The 11,669-nt window shown below is 42.1% G+C and overlaps 1 protein-coding gene across 1 annotated transcript in view; it reads right to left on the reverse strand.

The window, feature by feature from the left end:
- LOC143988073 (dynein axonemal heavy chain 5-like) overlaps nt 1-10,253 on the reverse strand; it is a 310,868-nt gene extending 300,615 nt beyond the window's left edge. Inside the window, exon 1 of the mRNA XM_077487337.1 lies at nt 10,027-10,253. Within this exon, the coding sequence (XP_077343463.1) occupies nt 10,027-10,162 (136 nt within the window). The 5' untranslated portion in view covers nt 10,163-10,253. The remainder of the gene's footprint in view (nt 1-10,026) is intronic.
- Nucleotides 10,254-11,669: the final 1,416 nt, after the last annotated feature.

The raw sequence follows: 11,669 nt of genomic DNA on the forward strand, positions 1-11,669 counted from the left end.
TAGTACTATTGTCTTTGCATTTGGGGTTTCTAGCTATAAGTGACCCCGAGATATGTGGCCCCAAAATCGGGTCGCAAAATGTCATTCTCTGCTGCAGAAAAGTACTTGACATATTGCCTATATCTATGGGTCACTTGGTGCTAGGAACCCCAACTTGTGGCAGGTGATGTGGCAAGTGGCCAATCCACAACTTGGTCATGTGGCACTTGTGGCAGGTCACGTGGTACACGTGGCACTCGTGGCTGTTCACGTGAAACTCGTGACAAGTCACGTGGCACCCCTGGCAGTTCCTGTGGCACCCGTGGCCGGTAACGTGGCAAGTGGACAATACACAACTTGTGGCAGTTGATGTGGCAAGCGGACAATACACAACTTGTGGCAGGTGATGTGGCAAGTGGACAATGACATACAGCATATGTACTTGCCTTAAAACGGAGGTCCACCCTAAAGTGGACCTTCCGCTCATTGGAATCCTCCCCCCCTCCGGCGCCACAATTGGCACCTTTCAGGGGGGAAGGGGGTGCAGGTACCTGTACAGTACAGGTATCTGCACCCACTTCCGGCATAGCTATCTGCGGAAAGGGGCGTAGATTACACCCCTTTCTGAAATTCCCCCGCTGCCTGCTGGGAAACACACGGATCCCAGAGGCAGCGGGACCATCATTATTGCGCAGCGCGACTCGCGCATGCGCAGTAGGGAACTGGGAAATGAAGCCGAAAGGCTCCACTTCCTGATTCCCATACCCAAGATGGCGGCGGCAGCACCCGAGAGACGATCGAGAGATCGGCTTCGGGTGCCGACATCGCGGGCGCGCTGGGCGGGTAAGTGTCCTTATTTTAAAAGTCAGCAGCTGCAGTATTTGTAGCTGCTGGCTTTTAAAAAAAAAAACGGCGGAACTCCCGGCGGACTCCCGCTTTAAGATCGACATCCATCATGAGAGACAACCAGTGCGGGGTGGGGGTGTGGCCGGATGTTGATGGGAGTGAGTGTGAGTGAGGAGTAAGAGCATGGTGCTGCTCTACCCCTCGGTATCCTGCCTAGTGTGATATCCCCGTCCTGTTCCTCCCCGAGCTACCTGATCCTATCGGATGTTGTCTAAAGGCCTTTCGTTATATTTTGCTCGTATGTCTCCCATGCTCGGGCACATATCGTTTACTTGAGCTGCGGGTTGCTGCCTCCAGGTTCGGGTGTGTGTGGTTGGAGTGTGGGGACTGCTGCTATCCGTGGGCTGCTGGCTGTCAGTCGGAGCGGGGGCCGAGAGTCTCGCTGGGGATCTCGCGAGACCTCGAGCGGCCCCAGGGTTCCCGTAGCGCTGTGGTGCTTCTCCCTCCGCTCCATTTGAGCTTGGCGTACAGACACGTGTGACGCCCTAGGCTCTGAGCGGCGGGCTGGCTGACACGCGTAGTGTAGGTGAGAGGGGACTCCTGTGCAGGGCTCCCTCTCCCCCGCTCTCCCCCCTTCGCTCGTTGTTCTTTGCCTCCCCTCCGGTCGAGTTGTCAGTGTGGCTGGTGAGACAAGAGGCAATGAATTGGAGAATACACTGACAGCGCTGCCTGTTTAGTCTTCTGGGGAAGAGAGAGGAAGACCTGGACGATTTGGATGCCCTGCATACCTTCTTCGTATGGATCCATGGAATGTTATGTGGCCATGAACTAGCAACTAAGATAAGTGTCTCTCTTCCCTTTTGTTCTTAATTATGATCGAAGTGAACTACTGACTAAAATTGCTGGAAAAATATTTTGAATATATACAAATATACACCAACACAAATATTTTGATTCAACAGTGGATCTGTCGCTGCAGGGTTATTGCGGGGGTTGAAGGTTGGCTGCCAATTAGTATTGTCCCCTTTTGATAAGCGAGTAACTCTCACCCCCCCCCTCCTTTTTTTTTTTTTTTTTTTTTGAGCGTGCTATATTACCCTTTCCTTGCTGGATTAGCTAATAAGTGGAAGTTAACTACTTGCGAGGTGGGTTTGTACGTGGCCATCTAATTTAATTATGTCAAGAAAAAGATCCCCGGAGGAGCAAATACCCGTAGAGGGTCAACAAATCACCCGAGCCGCTAAGGACAAAACCAATCAAATGGCTGCAGCGTCGGCAGCGGCAAAATTGGAGCGCTATGCCCACTCTGGTCCACCGTCACCCTGTAATCCAAGTTCTCAGCAGGGAAATCTACACAATAAAGATACCAAAAACTCTTCTGCGGATAGAAGGAGTCAAGGCCAGTCTCTGGCCAACCCCACTTTATCAGTTGCTAAACTGGGGGGAAATAAGGGAGGTAAACCAGCAATAGTTAAAACAAATCTGGAAACAACACAAAGCAGCTCTCATCTACCGATGCCGGGCAACCTGGATGAGGAGCCCACATTAAGGGACATTTTGAATGCAATTAAGGAATGCAAAGATTCAATATCCAGGTTTGATGAACAGCTAAGATATATAAAGGAGGAACTATTGTCTATGAGACAGGATTTGAATAGGACTATATTGAGAACTACCGAGCTCGAGGAACGCATGGGTGCTATGGAGGATGAGTTGAGGCCTGAGAGGCTGGAAATTGATTCACTTAAAAAAATAGTTACTACACAAGCGGATAAACTCGACGAGATGGAGAATAGGAACCGAAGAAACAATATCAGGGTGCTAGGCCTCCCTGAACACTGCGAGGGGACTAATTTGATAGGTTTTCTTGAGGAGTGGTTCAGAGAACTTTTTGGGGCGACAACATTTACCCCGATATTTGCAATAGAACGGGCACATCGTACCCCGGTAAAAACCCGCCATATGGGGGAGCGCCCTAGGCCTATAATGCTTAAGATCCTTAATTATCAGGATAAAGTGTCCCTACTGCGAGAGGCCAGAATGAGGGGAGATATTAGATTTAAGGGAGCTAGGATCTCTCTGTATCCTGATTTTTCCCCTGACCTTCAGAAAAGAAGAGCCGAATTTATGCCAGTCAAACGAGAAATGGTTAAATATAGGTTAGAGTATGCGCTCCTCTATCCAGCTCGCCTAAGGGTGATTGCATCAGGAAAGACGTTTTTTTTCAATACGCCAGAGGAAGCATCCCAATGGCTAGATGAAACTAAAAAGGACCTATAAATACATACTATAGGGCAGTTAGGTGGATTTCAAGGGATTCGGGGGTACACATTTTAGGGGGGGGGTGGGCAGGAACAGGGGGTATGCTTGTTGCAAATTTTTGTAGCTGGTATAGTGCACAATGTAGGTGGGGGGTAGGGGTTGAGCAATAAGGGTGTGTGGAGTACAAGTAGGTATTTGTAGTGGGGGACAAAGGGTTCCCATGAGTGGGTGTAGATTTTGGGTGAAAGCACCCAGTAGGATTGGTATGGGCGAGTGGTGGGAGTGCTGTGAGAAGGCCACAAATATACCCCTAGGGGGTAGCCCTATGGGGCGAGGGGGGCGGGGGAGGGAGTTTGGTAAGTGGGGAGGTGGGAGAGATGGGATGGGAAGGTGGGGTAAGGGAAGAATAACAAAAATAATACAAGGATACACAAATTTAGAGATGCACTATTTAGAAGGGGATGTGAGAAAATATTATATAGTATATAGGATACACGTATGTAAAGTTAAGGGGAAAAAGGGAAAAGATTTTTTGGTATTACTATTTTGTATATTTTTTCACTTTTTTTTTTTTAACTTTTTTGCTTAAAACTGCCCAATGTATGGGTCATTAAGTAGTGATGCAGGCGAAAAGGATTAAGATAATATCGTGGAATGTGCGGGGCCTGGGAGATCTGACTAAAAGAAAAGTGGTTTTGTCAGCCCTAGAGGGCAAAGGACCCGGATTATTGTGTCTCCAGGAGACGCATCTAACGGGTGAGACGACACGGTGTTTACAAAGTCAGAAATTCCAGACCCAGTTCCATTCCGTATTCTCAACCTATGCAAGAGGGGTTAGCATTCTTGTTGATAAGGCTGTAGATGTAAAGGGTAGATACATTTTCCTATATTGTCAAATTGAAAATAATCCCTACGTGGTGGCCAATATGTATGTCCCCCCTCCATTTAAACTGGAGATTCTATATGAGTTACTATCTTTTGTAATAGATAAACCCGGCATCCCTGTGATAGCAATAGGAGACTTTAATGAAGTCTTGGATAAAGCTTTGGACAGGTTCCCAACTGTAAATATACCAACAGGGAGAGATGAAACGAGGCTAGCCCGCTTCTTACAAGAAGTTGGTCTATGCGACGCATGGCGCATTCGGTATCCGGGGGAGCGACAGTATTCTTGCTACTCAGCATCTTTCTCTACACTATCGAGACTTGATATGGCTTTGGTGAATAGTAGTGCGTTGCCACGAGTGGATGAGGTGGAATATGCCCCGAGAGGAGTCTCGGACCACTCCCCCCTAATATTGACACTCTGTGTAGGTAAGAAACAATACTCTGGCCAATGGAAAATTGACCCTTCATGGTTGGAATTAATAAAGGATACTGACCGGGTGACAACTGAGTTAAAGGAGTTTATCTACGTTAATACGGGTACAGCATCAGCGGGTGTTGTGTGGGACTCTTTAAAGGCCTTTTTGAGGGGTCTCTTTATTCAACAAATTGCTAGAAATAGGGCCGAGACGAAAAAACAGGAAGAGGAAGCCATTAAGGCGGTGTCATTGTCAGAAAGACAATATATTATTAATCCGAATCCTATTACACAGAAGGCTTGGCTTGATAATCAGCAAGAGTATAGGACAATTACCAGGCGTAAGATGGATAATAGGCGCATATTGCAGAAACAAGTAAATTTTGGGGAGGGAGAGAAAGTGGGACGAATATTGTCTTTGCTGGTTAAAGCAAATACGGCCCCCCCAGCGATATTATCAATTAGGACGCCAGGGGGAGAGACCACTTCTGAATCATCCACTATTAATAATACATTCTATCACTATTATAGCTCATTATATAAATCCCAAGGGGGGAGCGAAGGGGGAGACATGGCTGCTTTTCTGGGGATTTTAGATATGCCAACAGTAACAGAAGAAGATTTAGCAATATTGGAGGCCCCAATTACTATTGAGGAACTCCAAAAAGCGGTGGCAGAGATGCCTAACTTAAAAGCACCAGGGCCCGATGGACTACCAATCGAGGTCTACAAGAGGTATGGAGAGCTCCTGCTCCCACAATTGCTGGAGACATTGAGGCAGGCCTTGGAGTATAGAACTTTGCCTTCCTCGATGCTGGAAGCCACTATAGTGGTTATTCCTAAAGAGGATAAGGACCCTATGGACCCGGCCTCATATCGTCCGATCTCGCTTTTGGGGTCGGATGTAAAAATTTTAGCAAAAGTGCTCGCAACACGTTTAAAAAGAAGTGTCCATAAACTCGTTCACCCTGATCAGTCGGGCTTCATTCCGAATAGATCCACCAGTGTTAACATCCGTAGACTCTTCTTGAACACCCAGATTCCGGTAGATAATGGAGGTGCCAGAGCAGTTCTGACTCTGGATGCAGCCAAAGCATTTGACACCCTCGAATGGGTATATTTATTTAAAGCGCTTACTAGATTTGGGTTTGGCCCAAATTTCATCAAATGGGTAAAACTACTCTACACTGATCCAAGAGCGAAAATTAAAATTAATAATGAGCTCTCTGAGACGTTCTTGTTGGAACGAGGCACGAGACAGGGGTGCCCCCTTTCCCCTTTATTATTTGTTTTGGCAATGGAGCCGCTGGCTATTGCCATTAGGGCCTGCCCTAATATACAGGGATTTAGGAGAGGACAGTCGGAGGAAAAAATCGCATTGTTTGCCGACGACGTCTTGCTGTTCTTAGGGGATGTTCAAAATTCATTGAAAGTGGTAATGAAGATGATTGGAGAATTTGGTCTTATATCAGGATTAACCATTAATTGGGATAAGTCCGCCTTACTGCCATTGGTAAGGGGGTCTACTGGCGCTCCCCAGGATATCGTGAATCTGAAGCAGGTAGAGAAGTTTAAATATCTGGGGGTGTGGATTACTAGAGATGTAAATTCTTATCTGGAAGATAACCTATCCCCTCTTTTAGTGAAGCTAAAACAAAAGGCTGATATCTGGAGCCGCCTCCCCCTCTCATTGGCGGGTCGCTGCAACCTGGTTAAGATGGTATGGCTCCCTCAAATTCTGTATTTTCTCCACAATTCACCATTATGGATTGGGGAAGGGTGGTTTAAGAAAATAGAATCCTTATTCAGACTCTTTATATGGAAAAGGGGTCCCCCTGAGGATTAGCTTGCGGACCTTGCAGCTACCGCCGGAAGAGGGGGGGTTGGCGATACCACATCCTAGACTTTACTATTTGGCGGCCCAGCTACAACATCTAGCTGGAGCATTAGCAATAAATGAAACCAATCCTTGCCATAAGTTATTAATGCTAGGATGTCCACATAACACGCTTTTGGAGGCGCTGGAGGCAAATTCGTTTAATATATACTGTCCAACGATTATTCAGGTTACTAAACTTTGGAAAACAGCCAAGGACCTATTGGGATATCAGAAGATATCTGTGATGGCCCCCCTATGGGATAATAGGAATCTGGAGGAGCTATTTAAAGTCGAAAGATGTAAGGAGTGGGTAAATCAAGGGATATATAAATTAGCGCAAATGTTCCAGGGTTCAGATATCAGGTCATTTGTCGACTTAAAGTCAGAATTTTCTCTATCAAACCGCTCATTTTATAAATACCTCCAGGTCAGACATGCAATTCAGGCCCAATAAAGATCACAGGAGGTGCAGCTGAATCAGATCCCGGTGCTGTCCCAAATTATGTCTCGGTACACGCTTAAGGGCTTGATCTCATTCCTATATACTAGGCTGGGGGATAAAGTATTAGATCGAAGAGGTACGATTAAAAGTAAAAGGAAATGGGAGAGGGACGTGGGCCCACTGTCCATACCCGATTGGGATTGGATAATGGAACAGGGAACTAAGGTCTCCATCTCTCCATCACAGAAAGCCTCCCAACTCTTCTTCTTTCACCGGGTATATTATACACCTAGGAAAATGTTTAGAATAGGGTGGAGAGATAATGATCAGTGTCCTAGATGTGGCCGAGCTGGAGACTTCATCCATATGTTTTGGAGGTGTCCGAAACTTTTTAGATACTGGACACGGGTGATAGAGCATGTGAATGAAGTCTTCGGTTTGACATTGGATGCAACAGTGAGGACTTGCTTGTTGGCTATACCAGAGGGATATAAAATCCCTAAAAATATATTTATACCAGTGACTAGATGCCTTTTCCAGGCAAGGAAGCTGATTGCTCAAAATTGGCAGTCACATTCTAGCCCACTACCTGAAATATGGATGGCCAATATAAAGAAAATAATTAGCAACGAAAGGGTTTTTTTTGTTAAGCAGGGTAATAGTAAGAAGTTCGAAAGTATATGGAGCTTCGGATTGTTGAAATTGGGGATTCCCTTATAAGTAGTTGAGATAGAATGTGTGTTTCTTGGTGATATCTCTTTTAGCGACTTTTGTCATGTAGTCTCTTATTTAGTGTGTGCTTTCATGCGCTGGGGGGTGGGGGTGGGACTGAGTGGAGGGGGGGATGGGAGAATATACACACCTAGGTGTAAAATAAGGTAAATAACTATGGTGGTTGGGCTAAAATGAGTTGTAGGCAGTGGGGTTTTGTTATCTCGATTGTTTACCTATTTTCGGATATATATAAATTTTTTAAATAGTAAAGAAAAGAAAAGAGGAAAGAAATGAAAAAAGAGAAGAAAATATTTGAATAAATAAGCCACAATGATGTGCAAACTGGGAGGAGAGAAATATGAGCTCAAAGGTGAATTGAGTCTCCCGAATAAATTCACTGAGGTGGCAAAAAAAAAAAAAAAAAAAGATTGACATCCATGACTTCTTAAATCAGGCATGCTGATAACTTCATTGATGTGATAAATATAAATGAAATAAGATGTGTGTGTTTTTTTGCACTGGTACACTGCAAGTATGAGAAGTTGATGTGACAGATATATATAAGTAAGTAACTAACCATCTTCCAAAATTTCTAATTCAAATAGAAAAGATTAGAAAAATAATATAATTTAATAGAATAAAATAAAAAGAATATACAGCCATCTTCTGAAATTCGAATTTCAAATAGAATGAATTCAAATTTTTAAATTAATTAATTTTAAAATTGGATAGAAAAAATTATAATAAAATAGAAAGTTGACTAGAAAACAATAGAATAGAATATATTATATTTTATTCTGTTCTTTTCTATTGTTTTTCTAGTCTATTATTTTATATTCTATTAAAATCTTTTCTATTCATATTCGAATTCATTCTATACGAAATTCGAATGTCGAAAAAAATATAATTATAATACACATATATATATATATATATATATATATATATATATATATAATAATATTTTTTTCGACATTCGAATTTCGTATAGAATGAATTCGAATTTGAATAGAAAAGATTTCGATAGAATATAAAAGAATAGACTAGAAAAACAATAGAACAGAACAGAATAAAATATAATATATTCTATTCTGTTCTATCGTTTTTCTAGTCTATTCTCTTTTTCCATTCTAATCTTTTCTATTCAAATTCGAATGCATTCTATATGAAATTCGAATGTCGGAAAGAAATATATATATATTATAAAACCACCATCTTCCGAAATTCGAATTTAGTATATAATGATTTCACCAAATCACCAAATTTGGGGTTTCTAGCACCAAGTGACCCTGAGATATGTGGCCCCAAATTTGGGTCACAAAATGTAATTCTCTGCTACAGAAAAGTGCTTGACATATTGTCCATATCAGAGAATGACATTTTGCGACCCAAATTTGGGGCCACATATCTCGGGGGCCACACTCTAGCTGTAAGTGGCCCCCAAGATACATATCACACTTGGTGCTAGGAACCCCATAACTTTTGGCAGGTGATGTGGCAAGTGGACAGTCCACAACTTGGTCACGTGGCACTTGTAGCAGGTCACGTGGCACCCGTGACCGGTCACGTGGCACCCGTGGCCGGTCACGTGGCACTCGTGGCAGGTGTCGTGGCAAGTGGACAATACACAACTTGTGGCAGGTGATGTGGCAAGTGGACAATCCCCAACTTGGAGTTCGGGTTAGGTTTAGGGTTAGGGTTGGGGTTGGGGTTAGGGTTTCCCCTTGAAGAATAAGGCTTGGACTCAGTTATGGAATAAAAATAAATAGAAAAATAATATTTTATACTATTCTGTTCAATTGTTTTTCTAGTCTATTCTTCTGTATTCAAATCTTTTCTATTCTAATTCATTCTATAGGAAATTCGAATTTCGGAAGATGGTGTGTATATATATTGTGTTATTATTTTATATTCTATTTTACTGTATTATTTTTTAGAAATCGATTTATATTTTTTCGATTTTTCTTCAAATTTGTTTGCAAATTCGATTCAAATTATTTTCAAATTCGATTCGACTAGAATTGTTTCCGAATTTGATGTCGAATGCATTCAAATTCATTTGTTATATTTCTTTCGTATTCGTTGTAATTCGTTATTTTTTTATTCGGATGCATCCGAATGTCCGAAAGATGCAAAATTCGGCCGAATTTCGATTCGTTACGAAACGAATTGCACATGCCTAAAGTGGATTTGCCTTTCGTAAATAACCCCCATAGTGTGTATGGACACATTGGCTAATATGGAGCGGAGTTTCCAGGCAGAAAAAAAAAGAGCTCAAAAAAGCTCAAAAGCCTGAAGGAGCTGCTTCTTTGAGCTACAGTGTGCATGAGCAATTAAAAGAACGTATATTTTTAAAATGCGTACAAGATATCATCAGTAGTAAAAAAAATCTATATTTCTATTAGTCAAAGAGATTTTTTGTGGATCTAGTTTTTTTTTTTTTTTTTTTTTGTTTGCAATTTAAAATCAATAGCCACAAGATTCGGCAGCAATGCATGTTAGACAACAAGCTCTTAAGCTATATACTATTTTAATCCCCTTGATGCTGTGACAGGAACAATATCAGATCTTTGGAAAAATCATTTAGTATATTATACAGACCTCTGAGAAAGCTGTTGATAAGTTGCAGATTGTTGGTTTCTGATATAAAGGCTTCCAATGCGGTGGAGCTGTCCTGTCCTGCTGTGTGGAATGTCTGCTGCACTTTGCCTGCTATCCACCAATGCCTCTCATCCATTTCTTCAACTTTTCACTCCAGAAAACTTAGAAAACTCTGCTTCTTCATGGGGAAAAAAAGTATTTGAAGAAAGGAGTTATATCAGAACCCAGCAAAGTTGCATCTGTTGTCAAGGCCAACAGTAAACACTCTTTAACAATGAACATCTCTCTAACTGGTAACCCTTTCATTAACTCCTGGGGACAGTAACAAAAGAAGCTGTGTTTGTAAACCTTCAGATAAGCTGCTTGTTATGGACTACGTACACTAGAAATAACCTAGTGAAAACTAATGAAACAGCTAGACATTTACAGGTATAATGCATATAAATTCTCTGAAACACCATTGAATACAGGTGCATCTCATAAAATTAGACTATCATCAAAAAGTTAATTTCATTAATTTTATTGAAACAGTGAAACACATATTTTATATAAATACGTTATACGTATTTCTTTCTTTTTATTTTGATGAATATGGCTTACAACTAGTGAAAACCCAAAAATCTGTATCTCAGAAAACTAGAATATCACATAAGACCAATAACAAAAAAATATTTTTAATATAGAAATTGTGCCTTACTCAAAAGTATGTCCATGTACAGTATGCATGCACTCAATAATTGGTTGGGGCTCCTTTTGCATGAATTACTGCATCAATGTGGCGTGGCATGGGGGTGATCAGCATGTGGCACTGCTAAGAAGTTATGGAAGCCCAGGTTGCTTTGATAGCGGCCTTCAGCTTGTCTGCATTGTTGGGTCTGGTGTCCTCTAGCAGGGAATTCTAGAGCACTTCATGCTTCCCTCTGCTGACCAGCTTTATAGAGTTACTGATTTCATCATCCAGCAGGACTTGGTACCTGCCTACACCGTCAAAAGTACCAATAACTGGTTTAATGATCATGGTATCACTGTGCTTGTTTGGCCAGCAAACTCACCTGACCTAAACCCCATAGAGCAAGGGTAGGCAACCTCGGCCCTCCTGCCGTTTTGAAACTACAAGTCACATAAGACATTGCAAGATCCTGACAATCACAGGCATGACTCCTAGAGGCAGAGGCATGATGAAATTTGTAGTTTCACCACAGTTGGATGGCTGAGGTTGCCTACCCGTGCCATAGAGAATGAGAGACACCAGACCCAACAAAGCAGACAAGCTGAAGGCCACTATTAAAGCAACCTGGGCTTCCATAACGCCTCCATACAACGCTGCATTGATGCAGTAATTCATGCAAAAGAGATCTTGACCAGGTATTGAGTGCATACTACACTGTACATACTTTTTTGCCAACACTTCTATATTAAAAATCCTTTTTTTTATTGGTCTTATGTAATATTCGACTTCTCTGAGATACTGAATTTTGAGTTTTCATTAGTTGTAAGCCCTAATCATCAAAATTAAAAGAAAGAAATGCTTGAAATATATCACTCTGTGTAACTATATAATTTATTTCACTTTTTGAATTGAATTACGTTACTGAAATATATTAACTTTTTGATGATATTCTAATTTTGAGATGCACCTGTCT

Source organism: Lithobates pipiens, unplaced genomic scaffold (assembly GCF_037356315.1).
Source record: "Lithobates pipiens isolate NorthernLeopardFrog02 unplaced genomic scaffold, aLitPip1_a1.2 Scaffold_18, whole genome shotgun sequence".
NCBI classification, from domain to species: domain Eukaryota; kingdom Metazoa; phylum Chordata; class Amphibia; order Anura; family Ranidae; genus Lithobates; species Lithobates pipiens.